The 20,359-nt window shown below is 44.7% G+C and overlaps 1 protein-coding gene across 1 annotated transcript in view; it reads right to left on the bottom strand.

The window, feature by feature from the left end:
- Nucleotides 1–1,994: 1,994 nt before the first annotated feature.
- Nucleotides 1,995–20,359, bottom strand: part of lyve1a (lymphatic vessel endothelial hyaluronic receptor 1a) — a 43,821-nt gene continuing 25,456 nt past the window's right edge. The window contains exons 3-6 of the mRNA XM_072272910.1: nt 15,994–16,133; nt 8,794–9,063; nt 8,183–8,246; nt 1,995–5,423 (exon numbers count right to left, since the gene is read on the bottom strand). Coding sequence (XP_072129011.1) covers nt 5,327–5,423; nt 8,183–8,246; nt 8,794–9,063; nt 15,994–16,133 — 571 coding nt within the window. The 3' untranslated portion in view covers nt 1,995–5,326. The remainder of the gene's footprint in view (nt 5,424–8,182; nt 8,247–8,793; nt 9,064–15,993; nt 16,134–20,359) is intronic.

Raw genomic sequence — 20,359 nt, 5'->3', positions numbered from 1 at the left:
GACGTGTCATACATGTCAAATTGTGAGTAAACCTAATCAGGTTACTCCAGTGGCTCCACTGCAACCAATTCCTGTATCTGGTGAGCCGTTTTCAAAAATCATTGTAGCCTGCGTGGGTCCTTTGCCAAAAACTAAAACAGGACATCAATATTTATTAACTATTTTGTGCACAGCATCTAGGTTTCCAGAGGCAGTATCTCTTAGGAATATAACAGCCAAACTATGACAAAGGATTTTATAAAATTCCTTACTTATTTTGGGTTGCCTAAGGAAATACAATCGGATCAAAGTAGTAATTTTATGTTGGGATTGTTTCAGCAGATAGTTTATAAACTGGGAGCAAAACAGATTATCTCATCAGCCTATCATCCAGAATCGCAAGGAGCCTTGGAGAGATTTCATTCTACACTAAAAACTATGATTAGGACATATTGTGTAGAAAATGAAAAGGACTGGGATGAAGGTATGCATTTACTACTTTTTGCAGTAAGAGAGGCAGTGCAGGAATTATTAGGTTTTTGAACTTGTGTTTGGACATAGAGTTCGAGGACCTTTGGCTTTGTTGAGGAACAGTGGATTGATAAAGAAGTACACACTAGTTTTTTAGATTATGTTTTGAAATTTAAAGAAAGATTGTACAAAGCTTGTAGCTTTGCCAAGGAAAATTTAAAGTTAGCTCAAGAGAAGATGAAGACATGGTTTGATAAGGAAGCTAGGATGAGGTCATTTAAGCCTGAAGATAAGGTGTTGGTTCTTTTCCCAGTGCAAACGAACCCATTACAAGCCAAATTCCATGGTCCTTATAAGATTAAATCTAAAGTAAATGATGTGGATTATGTCCACATCCAGGTCGTTAATAAAATTCACGAAAAGTAGAGGTCCCAGAACAGATCCTTGTGGGACACTGCTAGTCACAACCCTCCAATCCGAATGTACTCCCTCCACCACGACCCTCTGCCTTGTGCAGGCAAGCCAATCCTGAACCCACCTGGCCAAACTTCCCTGGATCCCATGCCTTCTGACTTTCTGAATAAGCCCACCATGTGGAACCTTGTCAAATGCCTTACTAAAATCCATATAGATCACATCCACTGCACTACCCTCATCTATATGCCTGGTCACCTCAAAGAACTCTATCAGGCTTGTTAGACACGATCCGCCCTTCACAAAGCCATGCTGACTGTCCCTGATCGGACCATGATTCTCTAAATGCCCAGAGATCCTATCTCTAAGAATCTTTTCCAACAGCTTTCCCACCACAGACGTAAGGCTCACTGGTCTATAATTACCCAGACTATCCCTACTACCTTTTTTGGACAAGGGGACAACATTTGCCCCCCCTCCAATCCTCCGGTACCATTCCCGTGGACAACGAGGACATAAAGATCCTAGCCAGAGGCTCAGCAATCTCTTCCCTCGCCTCGTGGAGCAGAGTTTCACATAAAACCCAATGTATTCAACAAAGGAGCAGATCTGACAATAATTGGCCAAGAGACAGAAAAGAAACCCAGCTGTCTTATTTGTAAAAGCCACAGTGAACACTCTGATGTTAACTTTGATTGAAGCATTTACAACCATGTATTGGGTGGAGGAAGCAGTTCATCACATGAAACACAACCACTTGTTCTAATCCAACACAAGAGATTCTGCAGATGCTGGAAATCCAGAGCAACACACACGAGTTGCTGGAGAAACTCAGCAAGTCAGGCAGCATCTGCGGAGGGGAATAAACTGTCAATGTTTTGGGCCAAGACTTTCCATCAGAACCGGAAAAGAAAGAGTAAGAAGGCAGAATAAGCAGGTGAGGAAAGGGGAAGGGGCTTATTCTGGCTTCTGCCCACTTCTTCTCCAGTCCTGATGAAGGGTCTTGGCCTGAAACATCAACTTTCTATTGATTTCCATAGATGCTGCCTGACCTACTGAGTTCCTCCAGCATTGTGTGTGTTGTTCTACACCGAGTATTTACCAAATAACTGTAAGTCAATGCATAGATTATAGTTAGTTTTTATTAATATAGTCTTAGATCTGAAAATAAGTGTTTGGTAAAGAGACATTTAAGATAATTTTGTCCTTATAAGGGCTCTTGCTCAAACAACACTGAATATTACAAGTACATTTCATTACATTTTAAACTCTTGCTAAGTTACACAGTGCATTCAGAACATTAAACCAATTACCCTTGGAAAGGAAACAAAGACGTGTACATATTTTACAAAAACTGAGGGTTAGTTTCAGGAGAACACAGTTTTGCAATCTTTCTCGTCATATATGGACTTAAGGAGCATCTTATTTATTAAGATCATCTTGGTCTTCTACAGCAGATTAAAATGTGTCATTTGATTTGCTTATTTTTTGAGATACAGAGCCGAACAGGCCCCTCCAGTCCTCTGAGTCAATCAGTAACTCCCGATTTAACCCTAGGCTAATCACTGGACAATTTACAATGACCAATTCACCTACTAACTATCATGTCTTTGGATTGTGGGAGGAAACCCACACGTACACAGGAAGGACCCACAAACTTTCTTATCGAGGATGTCAGAATTGAACTGTAAACGTGGCTACCCCAATTGTAACAGCATTAAACTAACTGCAATATGACCATGACACATCTGGATCCCACGTAAAATCAATTTCAGATTCCAAATCCATAACAAGAACTCTAATACAAACTAGCCACAAACTTTCTTGAGAAGCTTAAACCGGAATAAACAAAGAGTCATACAGCACGGAGAAAAAGGCCCATCTGGTTCACTCTGAAGGAGCGAATTCCCTGTTTTGACAGGAAATGGATGTAAGTGACTTAGGGCGCATTAGTCCACACTATAACCTGCTCGAGGTGCCTGAAATTTTGAGAGGTTTCGAGAGCGTGGATGTGGCGAGACCATTTCAAGTTCTGCAGAAAAGCAGAATGAGAGGCCATCACCAAGAAATCCATTGAGGAATTGAGAGGATTTACCCAAAGAATAGTGAGACAGTGGGATTTCCTCCCACAGGGAGGGGCTGGGGTGAACGGGGGAAGATGGGAGTCCAGTCACACACACAACAGGGGGTATGAAACAGAGGGTCGTACTGGTGAGGCTTAGAGGGCTCAAATGGGATCAAAATATAGACAGGCTAGACAGTTAGGATCTGCTCCCCGGGGTGGAAACGTCAAACAGCAGAGAATATGCTTCTCAGGACAGAGGAGGGATGCTTAAAGGTGTCGTGAGGGGAAAGTTTTTTTTATACAGACAGGGCCGATGCCTGGAAAGGGTTATCGGGGGTAGTTGTGGATGCAGGAATGTGGTGGAGTTTAAGAGGCCTTTAGACAGACACACGTCTGAAGGGAATGGAGAGATAGGGATGATACACAGAAAAAGGATATTTGGTATGAATTGGCACAAGAAATTCTGCAGATGCTGGAAATCCAGAGCAACACACACAAAATGCTAGAGGAACTCAGCAGGTCAGGCAGAATCTATGGACAGAAATAAACAGTCGATGTTTCGGGTCAAGACCCTTCTTCAGGTCTGGAAAGGATGGGGGAAGAAGCCCAAATAGAAAGGTAGGAGGAGGAGGAGGAGGGGGAGGGGAAAGAGGACATGCTAGAAGGTGAAGCCAGGTTGAAATGAAAACTGTCAAAACATTCCTCCAGCATTTTGTGTGTGTATTACTCTCGTATAAATTGGCATCATATTTGGCACAATATTATAGGCCACATCGCCTGCCTGTGCTGTCCTGTCCTGTTCTATGACCCATTTTGTTCTAATGGCCCAAATGCTCTGAATGGGTCTGTATCATCCCTTGTAATACTGTGCATAAAGTTCCAGGCAGAGGCAATCTTTTTGAACACAGGAATTGGACGTACAATGGAGAAGGAGGTCGTCCTCCCTCAGCCAGCCCTCACCTTCCTACCCTGTTCACTTTGCCCTACTTCCCCTCCCCTTCTTACTGCCCCCTCACTCTCACTGTCTGCAGCCACCATCTCCTCCCACTTTTACCCTCCAGTCCCGCTCACACCCTCACTCCCTTCACACACTTCCTTTTCCCTCCCCAGTCATTCACTCTTCCCTCCCTTCTTACCACATTTCTCCCCTCTCCTATTTCCTCCTCAGTCTTTTTTACTTTCTGACGCACTCCGCACTCTCTCCCCTCTTCTGATTCACTCTCATTCAGATTCCTGCCTCCCTCATTCTTCCCTTCACTTCCCTCAAACCCTCTCCTTCTATTCCCCTGTCCACACACACACACACACGGACTAACACACAGTCACACTCACACGTAGTCACACACACACACACTCACACGTAGTCACACACACAGTCACACACACTCACACATCACACACACACAAACACACACACATACACACAGTCACACACATCACACACACATGGACTAACACAGTCACACTCACACATAGTCTCACACACACACACACACACACACACGGACTAACACACAGTCACACTCACACGTAGTCACACACACAGTCACACACACTCACACATCACACACACACAAACACACACACATACACACAGTCACACACATCACACACACATGGACTAACACAGTCACACTCACACATAGTCTCACACACACACACACACACACACACATCACCCCACACAGCGCATGGTGACCCAGCACCACCCTCTGATGTTCTGCTGACGGGTTAAAGCAATAGACATTGTGCTGTTTGATGAAGCATCTTTATCCCCCAACACCATCCCCGTCCACAAAACCTTTGAAACAGACAGTGCCGTTTGTTAACTGACAGTTCATTGGGGTCTTAAGTAATGAACACATTGGATTCTGTGTGCACTAACAGAACCTGGACAATAAGACAATTCACAAGGTTCAGGCGATCTGTAAACTGCACCGAGGACAGTCCCGATCCCGGCTGTGTGAGGAGGAGGGTTCGGCCACAGGGCTAGCGGCCACATCCCGTAAAAACCCAGAGCTGCAGAAATGCCAACAGAAGCCCCAGAGACATCATTCCTGGGAGAGGGAGGATCTCTGTCTAGCCGTTGGAAGATGGGCTACACCTGCAGACAACATGAAGGACTGGGCCAGGAGAGAATACTGCGGTGGGGTGGGGGCGATGGCTATCAGAAGAAGAAGTAGTAATCTGTAAGGTGGTAAGGGAGGATAGGAGAAGGCTTGTGTGACTCCAGAACGCCCTGTCCGAGCAGTCGGCATTCAGTATAGTTCTAGGTAAGACCATGCCTGCTGACTCTAACCCCAAATTGGATCCTGGACATTGGTTGGCTGGCTGCGGTGGCTCCTTGGTTGAGTTGGAAGCTGTGACCTCAGGCTTTGCTTCCTTCTCCGTGGGACCTCATGACGAGCTGGTGCCATTCACATTCAGGCTCCACACTTCTGTTTCAATGTTCTCCTTTGGCTGCCTAGTGCTCGAGTAGGAGTAGCTCCTGCGTCTAAGGGTTACAAACATAACTGTTACAACAGATACAATCACCTGATATACTGGGTCACTAATAATTCAGATTTTGTTACAGAAACAGCAATGAAGAATCCGTCTATATCTGAGAGCGACGGCATTCCAGAATCTCTACCCGGGACTTACATGGCTGACAAGAGTGAAAAATCTGTCATTATTATTATCATTCAGATTCAGTGATAATAATAATTCAGACTCAGAACAGTAGAGCACAGGAACAGTTCATCAACCCACAATGTTATACCGAACCAATTAAATTGGCCTGAAGAGACTGGATATGGCAAAGTTATTTCCCATGGTAGGGGAGTCTAGGACAAGAGGGCACAACTTCTGGATTGAAGGACGTCCATTCAGAACTGAGATGCGGAGAAATTACTTTAGTCAGAGGGTGGTAAATCTGTGGAATTTGTTGCCATGAGTGGCTGTGGAGGCCAAGTCACAGGGTGTTTTTAAGGCAGAGATAGATAGGTTCTTGATTAGCCAGGGCATCAAAGGGTATGGGGAGAAGGCAGGGGAGTGGGGATGACTGGATGAATTGGATCAGCCCATGAATGAAAGGCGGAGCAGACTCAATGGGTTGGATCGCCTACTTTTGCTCCTATATCTTATGGTCTTATAAATTGATAATCAAATGGCCAACTAAACTAATCCCTGCTACCTACACAATGCCCAAATCCCTCCACTTTCCTCACAGTCATGTGCCTCCCTGAACATTTCCTAAAGGTCTCTAATGTTTGTGCCTCCACCACCACCCCAGGCAGGGCAATCCAGGCACCCACCACTCTCCGTCTAAAAACTTGTCCCACACACCTCCTTTGAAATTACTACCATCACCTTAAATACATGCCCTCCGGTATTACATTTCAACCATGTGAACAGATACTGTCTGTCTACTCTACCTACGCCTCTCATAATGTTATAAACCTCTATCAGATCTATTTTTATGGACATAGAAACATACGGTGACAACCAACACAGCCCAGGGATGAGCCGGGGTGGCCTGCGGGTGTCAACGCACCAACATAGTACACCCATAATGCTTGTCAGAACAACACAGCAAAACAACCCCCTTTTCTACTTCCAAACCACCCACACAAACAATCCTCCAACCCTAGGGCAGGACTGCCGGACTCCAGAGGACTCATGGACAATGGGTTTCCATTGGACTTCAGACTCAGTAATGGCTTCCGGCATTGGGCTTCGGCTTCCAGTCCTCCAATCACCCTTTGGGCTTTGACCTTTGGTATCGATGGGTATAAATGGGATGTTATTGATGAAGTTGTACAAGATGCTGGTGAGGCCTAATCTGGAGTATTGTGTGCAATTTTGGTCCCCTATCTACAGCAAAGATGTAAATAACATTGAAAGAGTACAGAAAAAAATTTACAAGGATGTTGCCGGGATTTGAGGGCCTGAGTTATCGGGAGAGGTTGAACAGGTTAGGACTTTATTCCTTGGAACATAGAAGATTGAGAGGAGACTTGATACAGAATTATGAGGGGTATTAATAGGGTAAATGCAAGCAGGGCTTTTCCCATTGAGGTCGGGTGGGACTACAACTAGAGGACATGGGTTAAGGGTGAAAGATGAAAAGGTTAAGGGAAACGGGAGCGTGAACCTCTTCACTGAGAGGGTGGTGAGTGTGTGGAAGGAGCTGCTGGCACAAGTGGTGAATTCAGGATCAATGTCAACACTTGAGAGAAACTTGGATAGGTACGTGGATGAGAGGGGCGTGGAGAGCTATGGTGGCTGATGGGACTAGGCAGAATAATACTTCACCACAGACTAGATGGGCTGAAGGGCCTGTTTCTGTGCTGAAGTGCTCTATGACTCTAAACACAAAAGAAAACTAACTCCAAAGCCTTGGTAACCTGAAGCTTATAACTGCTAAGCCCCTCTCCCTAGACCAACCAAAAGCTAATTAACTCAATTATCCAATTAAAGATGGTGGCCTCCACCATCAGCACACCTGTGCAGGTTGTTGCTGCTGCCTCGATATGAGACAGCTCCTTGTAGCAGCTCTGGTTCAGACCTAGTCACTATTACTGCTGGGGATGAGTGTTTCACCAAGTGCACCATGTGCCCTCTGTAGTCAGTGATGGGCCTCAGTCACAGTTGGCCTTTCCAGCAATCCCGCTGTACCATGTCTTTCACTCTGATATTCATCCTCTGTTCAAATTTTCCTCTTGCCTATCTACACTGGAGTCCACTTGACCTGCTATCCCACAAATCTATGTATTATGGTCTTCGGAATCATAAGATTTAGGAGTAGAATTGCACCGTCTGGCCCATCAAGCCTGCTTCCCCAATCCAGCATGGCCGATTTATTATCCCTCTCAATCTCATTCTCCTGTCTTCTCCCCATAACCTTTGACGCCCTGACTAATCAAGAATCTATTGATCTCCATTTTAAATATACCAAATGATTTGGCCTCCTCAGCCGTCTGCGGCAATGAATTCCCCAGTCTCACCACCCTCAGGTTAAAGAGATTTCTCCTCATTTCTGTTTTAAATGGATGTCCCTCTATTCTGAGGCTGTGTCCTCTGGTCCTAGACACCCCCATTGCAGGAAACATCCTCTCTACATCCCATCTATCTGGGCCTTTCAATATTCAGTATGTTTCAGTGAGATCCCCCCCATTCTCACACATCTCCACAATAGGAAGCTCCATTTCCGATCTGATATGCATTTTGGTAACCTCCCCCCATTCAGCCACAACCCAAGGAGGCTCTTACTTTTTCAGGAAGCAAATCAGGATAATCACGAGGGCCAGAAGGAGAACGAGCACCACGACCAGCACTGCGGGTAAGAAAGGAAACGGGGTCAATTGCGTTGCAAAGTAAAGCCGGTGATTACGCAAGACCTGAAGAAGGATCTCGGTCTGAAAAGTCAAATTGTTTATTCATTTCCATAGGTGCTGCCTGAGCTGCTGAGCACCTTGTGCATGTTGCTCTGGATTTCCAGCATCTGCTGAATCTCTGCTGTCGGTCATTGCTCAGGATCTGCAGAGGCCGTGCTTCTCTGTGAGGGAGATGAGGGAGGAAAGGGTGAGGAGAGAGCTGCACTTCATCTTCACACCGGAATACAGTCACCCAACTACTGCCTTGTGTCTCAGTCAAAACCTGGAGGCAGCTGGGAGTTCACGGAGGCACACTGCGGGACAATGGCAGGTAGAGGTAAGTCATGGCATGGCACCCGGGAGGTGGGGGGAGTTGAAAATAGGAACTGGAGGAAGGGAGAATGTATTGGTCTCTGTTCCATGAGGACTGACCGTAAAGCTTATGCAAACAGGCCTGATTTAACAAGGGGACCACGTGAAGCCCCACTTTCACTGTTAACCACTTACCGCAGTAGATAATCCTATTGCCCAGTAATGTTCTGTCCCTCTTTGGGTCTGTTATCTCATTAACTCGTGTTGACATCGACACTTGAGTCAGGGTGAGCATAGTGCTCCTCGAGTCCTGAGTCAGGGTGACCACCCTGGGGTCCGAGTGGGTCATTGTTTCAGAGCTGAACGCAGGGACTGTCCTCGTATCTGTATCCACCGATGTCAACACTGTCACAGAGGCCGTGGGCAGAATTTCTAACGGCTCACAGGCATTCACTCTCTTGGAATCTGGGAGACGGACGAAATTGACTTTAGATACAACATAGAACATTTTCAACGTTTCAGAGGTTTGGATAGGTACATGGATGGGAGAGGTATGAAGGACTAAGGTTTGGGTGCAGGTCGATGGAACTGGGAAGAACAGTAGTTTGGCATTATTTAGATGGGCTGCAGAGCCTGCTTCTGTGCTGTAATGCTCCACAGCTGTATTACACTGCTCCATGACTGTAATGCTCCATGACTGTATTACACTGCTCCACAACTGTATTACACTGCTCCACGACTGTATTACACTGCTGCATGACTGTATTACACTGCTGCATGACTGTATTACACTGCTCCATGACTGATTACACTGCTCCACGACTGATTACACCGCTCCACGACTGTATTACACCGCTCCACGACTGTATTACACCGGTCCACGACTGTATTACACCGCTCCATGACTGTATTGCACTGCTCCATGACTGTATTGCACTGCTCCATGACTGTATTACACTGTTCCATGACTGTAATGCTCCATGACTGTATTACACTGCTGCACGACTGTATTACACTGCTGCACGACTGTATTACACTGCTGCACGACTGTATTACACTGCTCCATGACTGTATTGCTCTATAAGAACAGTACAGCACAGGAACAGACCTTTCAGCCCATAATGTTGAGTTGAGTCCATTAAATTAGTACTCAAATGGCCAACTAAACTAATCTCTTCTGCCTACACAATGTGCATATCCCTCCATTCTTTGTAGAACTACGAGTCTCTTAAACCCCTCTATCATATGTCCCTCTGGTACCACCTCAGGCAGCACAATCCAGGCTCCCACCACTCTTTTTGTAAAACAACTTGCCCCTCACATTTCCTTTGGAAGTACCCCTCTCATATTAAATGCCTGCCCCCTGTTATTAGATATTTCAACCCTGGGAAATATACTGTCTGTCTACTCACCCTGTGACTCTCCTAATTTAATAAACTTCACCCTGGTCTGACACTCAGACAAAACACTCACAAATACAAGAGACTCTGTAGACGCTGGAAAGCTTGAACAACCAAACACACAATGCTGGAGGAACTCAGCAGGTCAGACAACCATCTATGGAGGGACTAAACAGTTGACGGTTCCGGCTGAGACCACTGTTCAGGACAACTAGTTTGTCCAGCATCTCCTTGTAGAACACCCTCTAAAGGGCACCATGGTAGCGTAGGGGTTTCTGAGATGCTGTTACAGCTCGGGGCATTGGAGTTCGGAGTTCAAATCTGGCATCCTCTAAGCAAGTTTGCACGTTCCTTTCCATGTGCATGTGGGTTTCCTCCCACAGTCCAAAACAAACTGATTAGCAGGTTAAATGGTCATTGTAAATTGTCCTGTGATTAGGTTAGGGTTAAATAGGTGGATTCTCTTTATCTAGTTTTAGGACTTATGTGAATATCTGATCACATTTTAAGTCATATTTATGCAGAAATAGAGAAAATTCTATGGGGGTTCACAAACTTTCTAGCACCACTGTAGAAATGGGATGTGTCAATTTCTTGAAGCGTAGTGTTTGAGATAAACCATGAATTCAGCTGATTTATCTTTCCTGAACTGGGATGGGTGTCACAAAGAATTTCTGATGGATTTTTGAGTGAGTTTGTTGACAGCAGATCCTTCCTGCTTCTTACAACATCCTGATCACTCTGCATTTCACTCTTATTGTTGTTCAACGTGCCTCACTTCGCTTGCTTCCTGTTTGTTGCTGATTCAGATAAAACTGTGTTCAGTTTCCTGCCACCACTCACCAGCTTTTCCGCCCCACCGTGTTCTGACAGTCTCTGCCATGAACGGTCCCATGCCTGGCTGACTGCTGGGCACGTGGCTAGTGACAACATCCCGCGAATAACAGGGCTACGGAAACACTAACAGAAGCTCCAGAGACATCGTCCCTGGATTTGACACCGAGAAGACGGGCTACACCTGGGGACAACTTGAAAGGCTGGCACAGGACAGAGGAGTCTGATGAGCTGCATTCGGCAGCCTATGCTCCAGCAAAAGTGATGGGTTTAAAGAAAGATGACAACATAAATGTCACCATATAGAAACCATAGAAAAACTACAGCACAGAAACAGGCCTTTTGGCCCTTCTTGGCTGTGCCGAACTATTTTCTGCCTAGTCCCACTGACCTGCACACGGACCATATCCCTCCATACACCTCCCATCCATGTATCTGTCCAATTTATTCTTAAATGTTAAAAAAGAACCCGCATTTACCACCTCGTCTGGCAGCTCATTCCATACTCCCACCACTCTCTGTGTGAAGAAGCCCCCGCTAATGTTTCCTTTAAACTTCCCCCCCCCCTACCCTTAACCCATGTCCTCTGGTTTTTTCCTCCCCTTGCCTCAGTGGAAAAAGCCTGCTTGCATTCACCCTATCTATACCCATCATAATTTTATATACCTCCATCAAATCTCCCCTCATTCTTCTACGCTCCAGGGAATAAAGTCCTAACCTATTCAACCTTTCTCTGTAACTGAGTTTCTCAAGTCCCGGCAACATCCTTGTAAACCTTCTCTGCACTCTTTCAACCTTATTTATATCCTTCCTGTAATTTGGTGACCAAAACTGAACACAATACTCCAGATTCGGCCTCACCAATGCCTTATACAACCTCATCATAACATTCCAGCTCTTATACTCAATACTTTGAGTAATAAAGGCCAATGTACCAAAAGCTCTCTTTACGACCCTATCTACCTGTGACACCACTTTTAGGGAATTTTGTATCTGTATTCCCAGATCCCTCTGTTCTACTGCACTCCTCAGTGCCTTACCATTAACCCTGTATGTTCTGCCTTGGTTTGTCCTTCCAATGTGCAATACTCCACACTTGTCTGTATTAAATTCCAACTGCCATTTTTCAGCCCATTTTTCCAGCTGGTCCAAGTCCCTCTGCAGGCTCTGAAAACCTTCTTCACTGTCCACTACACCTCCAATCTTTGTGTCATCAGCAAATTTGCTGACCCAATTTACCACATTATCATCCAGATCATTGATATAGATGACAAATAACAATGGACCCAGCACTGATCCCTGTGGCACACCACTAGTCACAGGCCTCCACTCAGAGAAGCAATTCTCTACTACTACTCTTTGGCTTCTTCCATCGAGCCAATGTCCAATCCAATTTACCACCTCTCCATGTATACCTAGCGACTGAATTTTCCTAACTAACCTCCCATGCGGGACCTTGTCAAAGGCCTTACTGAAGTCCATGTAGACAATATCCACTGCCTTCCCTTCATCCACTTTCCTGGTAACCTCCTCGAAAAACTTCAACAGATTGGTCAAACATGACCTACCACGCACAAAGCCATGTTGACTCTTCCTAATAAGTCCCTGTCTATCCAAATGCTTGTAGATTCTGTCTCTTAGTACTCCCTCCAATAACTTACCCACTACCGATGTCAAATTTACCGGCCTATAATTTCCCGGATTACTTATCGATCCTTTTTTAAACAACGGAACAACATGAGCCACTCTCCAATCCTCCGGCACCTCACCTGTAGACAGCGACATTTTAAATATTTCAGCCAGGGCCCCTGCAATTTCAACACTAGTCTCCTTCAAGGTCCGAGGGAACACTCTGTCAGGTCCCGGGGATTTATCCACTTTAATTTGCCTCAAGATAGCAAGCACCTCCTCCTTTTCAATCTGTACAGTTTCCATAATCTCACTACTTGTTTCCCTTAATTCCATAGACTTCATGCCAGTTTCCTTAGTAAATACAGACGCAAAAAACCTATTTAAGATCTCCCCCACTTCCTTTGGTTCCGCACATAGCCGACCACTCTGATCTTCAAGAGGACCAATTTTATCCCTGACAATCATTTTACTCTTAATATACCTGTAAAAGCTCTTTGGATTATCCTTCACTTTGACTATCCTAAGATTCATTTCCTTCCAGGCATTTATAGAAAAATAAAGAAATACAACAAAATTTATTTTAAAAAACTATAAATAACAAAGTTTACCAATGTATTTGGTTTGGCACAACATTAGGGGCCAAATGGCCTGTTCCTGTTCTATGTTTTAACAATGACAAACAGCACTCACCAGCTTTTCTGTCCTGTCACTGTCTGACAAACTCTTTCACTGAACAACAGAGCACAGGTACAGATGTTTCAGCCCAGCAAGCTGTGCCAGCCTCATTAAACTAGTAATTCAATATTGAACTAAACTAATCCCTTCTGTCTACACGCTGTCCACATCCACATCCCTCTATTCTTTGTAGAACTAAGATGCTCTTAAACACCTCCATCGTATCTGCCTCCACCACCACCCCCGCCAGCCACCCACCACTCTGTGTAAAAAAACTTACCCCTCACATCTCCTTTGAACTTTCTCCCCCTTGTATTAAATGCATGCCCTCTGGTATTAAACATTTCAACCCTGGGAAAAGATACTGTCTGTCTACTCTATCTCTGCCTCTCATAATCTTAAAAACCTCTGTCAGATCTCCACTCACCCTGCGCCGCTCCTGAGAAAACAACCCAAGTTTGTTCAGCCTCTTGTTCAAGCACTTGCTTTCTAATCCAGGCGTCATCCCAGTAAATCTCTTCTGCACCTTCTCTAAAGTCTCCACATCCTTCCTATATTGGTACAACTAGAACCATATGCAATACTCCAGATGAGGTCCAACTAGAATTTTATAAGCTGCAACATAACTTTCTTGATTAATAAAGGCAAGCAAGACATACTCTTATAACCATATAATCGATTTAGAAAATAGTCCACGCCTTTATTCCTGTGACCAAAGTGCATGACCGTACACCTCTCTACACTGTATTCCATCTGCCTCTTCCCTTCTCCAAATCTGTCTAACTCCTTCTGCAGACTCCCTGCTTCCTCAACACTATCTGCCCCTCCACCTATCTTTGTATCATCTGCAAACTTGGCCACAAAGCATCAATTCCATCATCCAAATCATTGACATATAATGTGAAAAGGAGCAGTCCCCACACCAACCAGCAGGCAACCAGAAAAGACACCCACTTATTCCAACTCTTTGCCCCCTACCGTTCAGCCAATCTTCTATCCATGCTAGCATCTTTCCTGTAATACTATGGGCTCTTATCTTGTTTACCAGCCTTGTGCAGCACTTTGTCAAAGGCCTTCTAAAAATCCAAGTTATCAACATTCATTGACTCTCCTTTGTCTATCCTGTCTGTTATTTCCTCAAAAAATTCTATCAGATTTGTCAGGCAAGATTTCCCCTTAAGGAAACTGTGCTGACTTTGGCCTATTATATCATGTGCCTCCAAATACCTCGAAACCTCATCCTTAATAATAGACTCCAACATCTCTCCAACCACTGATGTCTGGCTAACTGGCCTATATTTTCCTTTCTTCTGCTTCCCTCCCTTCTTAAAGAGTGGAGTGACATTTGCAATTTCCCGGGCCTCTGGAACCATACCTTTTTGAAAGATTATTACTAATGACTCCACAATTTCTTCAACTAGGTCTTTCAGAACCCTGGGGTACAGTCCATCTGGTCCAATGACTTATCTACCATCAGAACTTTCAGCTTCCCAAGTACCTTCTCCCTAGTCATAGCAACTTTACTCACTTCAGCCCCTGACACTCTCCAACTTCCAGCATACTGCTAGTGTCTTCCACAGTGAAGATGGATGCAAAATACAGTACTTATTCAGTTCATGTGCTGTTTCCTTGTCCCCATTACTACCTCTCCAACATCATTTATCAGTGGTCTGATATCAGTTTTTGCCTCTCTTTTAATCTTTATATTTCTGAAAAAACTTTTGGTATCCTCTATTATTGGATAGTTTACATTCATATTTCATCTCTTCTCTCCTTATTGTCTTATGGCGTTTTTTAGTTGCCTTGTTAGTTTTTAAAAGCTTCCCAATCCTCTACTTCCAATTAATTTTTGCTACATTATATGCTCTCTCTTTTGCTTTTATGCTGTCTTTGAATTCCCCTGTCAGTCACAGTTGCTCCATCCTCCCTTTAGAATACTTCTTTGGAATGTATTTATCCTGCACCTTCTGGACTGCACCAGAAACTCCAGCCATTGCTGTTCTCCCATCATTCCTGCTAGCGTCCCCTTCCAATCAACTTTGTCCTCTCATGCCTCTGTAATTCCCTTTATTCCACTATAATACTGATACATCTGACTTTATCTTCTCCCTCTCAAGCTACAGGATGAATTCAATCATATTGTGATCACTTTCTCTGAAGGGATTCCTTTATCATAAACTTCCTAATCAAATCTCGTTCACTAAACAACACTCAAACCTGATTTGCCATTCCTCTCGTGGGATCAACCACAAGCTACTCAAAATAGCCATCTTGTAGGCATTCTATAAATTCTCTCTCTTGGGACTCAGCACCAATTTTAAGTTACTTGGCATCCATATCACCAAGGATCTCACGCGGTCTGTACACACCAGCTGTGTGGTGAAAAAGGCACAACAGCATCTCTTTCACCTCAGACGGTTGAGGAAGTTTGGTATGGGCCCCCCAAATTCTAAGAACTTTCTACAGGGGCACAATTGAGAGCATCTTGACTGGCTGCATCACTGCCTGGTATGGGAACTGTACTTCCCTCAATCACAGGACTCTGCAGAGAGTGGTGTGGACAGCCCAGCACATCTGTAGATGTGAACTTCCCACTATTCAGGAAACGTTTCTTATTGTAATTTCCAGTTTTTATAATTATGTTTTGCAATGTACTGCTGTGCAAAACAACACATTTTATGACATGTGCCAATGATATTAAACCTGATTGTGATTCTGATCTCTCCAATGGATGGTATCATCTGTGAAGTGGCGTTAAGTATGGCTCGGCCACCCTCCCTGCCCGAGCCTCGCCATGCGAGCAGGGAACCTCCCCAGCATAACCCGTTCTGAGTGTGCAGCTGGCTCCAGTTACCGTTCTCTCGGAAGCAGTAAGCATCGAACTTGAAGGTCTGGTCTTGAGGCCATATCACTACGCCCGTTCTATTCTGTCCGCACAGTTCCCTTGGAGTGACTCTCGGAATAACAACAAATCCATCTTCCACCCAGCCGTACCTAGACAGAGATGTAATGGTTAGTGCCCAGTTGACACGGGGAGAAGGCGGGAGAATGGGGTTGAGAGGGATAATAAATCGGCCATGGTGGAAAGGTGGAGCAGACTCGATGGGCTGAAGGTCCACACGGAGGCTGGACTCCAGAGGAATTGACCAGCATCCTCAACCAGCCACGGGGAGGCCAGTTCCCTGGGGTGGGCCGGGTGACCGTGGGATTCATTAGAAAGGCCAAATAAAATAAGGCAGAGGCATGCAGAGCGGCCCCTCTAGGCCAGGCTCTGTTCTCACTGCTGCCATCAGGAAGGAGGTGTCGGAGCTTCGGGAGCCATGGCACCAGCTTTAGGAACGTTGATGAGATGTCGTCTATCAAGCTCTCGACTAGCTTTACTCAACTTCACTCGCTCCACATCTGAGCTCTTCCCACCACCAGTGAGTTCACTTTCAGCCATTCTGTCTCTTGTTCTCAATAGTTATTGTTGTTTTTGTATTTGCACAGTTGCCTTTTGCACACCGCTGTTTCACCAGTCTTGTTGGTGCAGTCTTTCCCCGATTCCATTTTGTTAATTTGTAATTGTCGTGAAAGTCCTCAAGAAATTGATGTGGTTAAGCCCACTAGGGGATCAGCTATTCTGGACTGGGTATTGTGCAATGAAACGGAATTGAATAGAAACACAGAAACATAGAAAATAGGTGCAGGAGTAGGCCATTCGGCCCTTTGAGCCTGCACCGCCATTCAGTATGATCATGACTGATCATCCAACTCAGAACCCTGTACCTGCCTTCCCTCCATACCCCCTGATCCCTTTAGCCACAAGGGCCGTATCTAACTCCCTCTTAAATATAGCCAATGAACTGACCTCAACTGTTTCCTGTGGCAGAGAATTCCACAGATTCACCACTCTCTGTGTGAAGAAGTTTTTCCTCATCTTGGGCCTAAAAGGCTTCCCCTCTATCCTCAAACTGTGGCCCCTCGTTCTGGACTTCCCCAACATCGGGAACAATCTTCCTGCATCTAGCCTGTCCAATCCCTTTAGAATTTTATATGTTTCAATCAGATCCCCCCTCAATCTTCTAAATTCCAATGAGTATAAACCTAGTTCATCCAGTCTTTCATCATATGAAAGTCCTGCCATCCCAGGAATCAATCTGGTGAACCTTCTTTGTACTCCCTCTATGGTAAGGATGTCTTTCCTCAGATTAGGGGACCAAAACTGCACACAATACTCCAGGTGTGGTCTCACCAAGGCCTTGTACAACTGCAGTAGTATCTCCCTGCTCCTGTACTCGAATCCTCTTGCTATAAATGCCAGCATACCATTCGCCTTTTTCACCGCCTACTATACCTGCATGCCCACTTTCAATGACTGGTGTATAATGACACCCAGGTCTCGTTGCACCTCCCCTTTTCCTAATCGGCCACCATTCAGATAATAATCTGTTTTCCTGTTTTTGCCACCAAAGTGGATAACTTCACATTTTTCCACATTAAATTGCATCTGCCATGTATTTGCCCACTCACCCAACCTATCCAAGTCACCCTGCATCCTCTTAGCATCCTCCTCACAGCTAACACTGTTGCCCAGCTTCGTGTCATCCGCAAACTTGGAGATGCTGCATTTAATTCCCTCATCCAAGTCATTAATATATATTGTAAACAACTGGGGTCCCAGCACTGAGCCTTGCGGTACCCCACTAGTCACTGCCTGCCATTCTGAAAAGGTCCCGTTTATTCCCATTCTTTGCTTCCTGTCTGCCAACCAATTCTCTATCCACATCAATACCTTACTCCCAATACTGTGTGCTTTAAGTTTGCACACTAATCTCCTGTGTGGGGCCTTGTCAAAAGGCTTTTGAAAATCCAAATACACCACATCCACTGGTTCTTCCCTATCCACTCTACTAGTTACATCCTCAAAAAATTCTATGAGATTCGTCAGACATGATTTTCCTTTCACAAATCCATGCTGGCTTTGTCCGATGATTTCACCGCTTTCCAAATGTGCTGTTATCACATCCCTGATAACTGACTCTAGCAGTTTCCCCACCACCGACATTAGGCTAACCAGTCTATAATTCCCCGGTTTCTCTCTCCCTCCTTTTTTAAAAAGTGGGGTTACATTAGCCACCCTCCAATCCTAAGGAACTAGTCTAGAATCTAAAGAGTTTTGAAAAATTATCACTAATGCATCCACTATTTCTTGGGCTACTTCCTTAAGCACTCTGGGATGCAGACCATCTGGCCCTGGGGATTTATCCGCCTTTAATCCCTTCAATTTACCTAACACCACTTCCCTACTAACATGTATTTCGCTCAGTTCCTCCATCTCACTGGACCCTCTGTCCCCTACTATTTCTGGAAGATTATTTATGTCCTCCTTAGTGAAGACATAACCAAAGTAATTATTCAATTGGTCTGCCATGTCCTTGCTCCCCATAATCAATTCACCTGTTTCTGTCTGTAGGGGACCTACATTTGTCTTAACCAATCTTTTTCTTTTCACATATCTATAAAAGCTTTTACAGTCAGTTTTTATGTTCCCTGCCAGTTTTCTCTCATAATCTTTTTTCCCCTTCCTAATTAAGCCCTTTGTCCTCCTCTGCTGAACTCTGAATTTCTCCCAGTCCTCAGGTGAGTCACTTTTTCTGGCTAATTTGTATGCTTCTTCTTTGGAATTGATACTATCCCTAATTTCCCTTGTCAGCCACGGGTGCACTACCTTCCCTGGTTTATTCTTTTGCCAAACTGGGATGGACAATTGTTGTAGTTCATCCATGCGATCTTTAAATGCTTGCCATTGCATATCCACCGTCAACCCTTTAAGTATCATTTGCCAGTCTATCTTAGCTAATTCACGTCTCATACCTTCAAGGTTACCCTTCTTTAAGTTCAGAACCTTTGTTTCTGAATAGACAGTTTAAGGTAAAGGAACCCTTAAGAGCCAGTGATCAGAATATGATAGAGTTCACCCTGAAAACTGAGGAGAAGCTAAAGTCAGATGTATCAGTACTGCAGTGGAGTAAAGGGAATTACAGAGAAATGAGAGAGAAGCTGGCCAAAATTGATTGGATGGGGACACTAGCAGGGATGGTGGCTAGCAGCAATGGCTCGAGTTGCTGGGAGCAATTTGGAAGGCACAGGATATATACATCCCAAAGAAGAACCAGTATTCTAAAGGCGGGATAAATGCAACCATGGCTGACAAGGCGAGTCAAAGGCAACATAAAAGCAAAAGAGAGGGCATATGATAGAGCAAAGCCTAGTGGGAAGTTGGAAGACTGGGAAACTTTTAACAAACAACAGAAGGCAACTAAAAATGTCATAATGAAGGAAAAGATGGAATGCGAAAGTAAGCTAGCCAATACCACAAGTTTCTTCAGAAATATTAAGTGTAAAAGAGAGGCAAGAGTAGATATCAGAATGCTGGAGAGGTAGCAATGGGGACAAGGAAATGGCAGACAAACTGAATAAGTATTTTGCATGAGTCATCACTATGGAAGACACTAGCATTATGCTGGAAGTTTGAGAGTGTCAGGGGGCATGAAGTGAGCGGTTGCCACTACTAGGGAGAATGTACTTGGGAAACTGAAAGGTCTGAAGGTAGCTAAGTCACCTGGATCAGGTGGTGTACACCGCAGAGTTCTGAAAGAGGTGGCTGAAGAGATTGTGGAAGCGTTAGAAATGACCTTTCAAGAATCACTAGATCCTGGAATGGTTCTGGAAGACTGGAAAATTACAAATGTCACTCCACTCTTCAAGAAGGGAAAGAGGCAGTTTGTCTGACCTCAGTGGTTGAGAAGATGTTGGTGTCAAGTGTTATGTATGTAGTGTATATGGATTTCAGCAAGGCATTGGATTGAGAAAGTAGGGACACATGGGATCCAAGGGGACATTGCTTTGTGGATTCAGAACTGGCTTGCCCACAGAAGGCAAAGAGTGGTTGTAGATGGGTCATATTCTGCATGGAGGTTGGTCACCAGTGGTGTGCCTCAGGGATCTGTTCTGGGACCCCTTCTCTTCGTGATTTTTATAAATGGTCTAGATGGGTTAGTAAATTTGCTAATTACACAAAGGTTGGGGGTATTGTGGATAGTGTGGAGGGCTGTCAGAGGTTACAGTGGGACATCAATAGGATACAAAACTGGGCTGAGAAGTGGCAGATGGAGTTCAACCCAGATAAGTGTGAGATGGTTCATTTTGGCAGGTCAATTATGATGGCAGAATATAGT

This window comes from Mobula birostris, chromosome 11 (genome assembly GCF_030028105.1).
Source record: "Mobula birostris isolate sMobBir1 chromosome 11, sMobBir1.hap1, whole genome shotgun sequence".
Lineage (NCBI taxonomy): Eukaryota > Metazoa > Chordata > Chondrichthyes > Myliobatiformes > Myliobatidae > Mobula > Mobula birostris.
The sequence above is the reverse complement of the archived record's forward strand: the minus strand, read 5'-3'. Positions and strand labels throughout refer to the sequence as shown.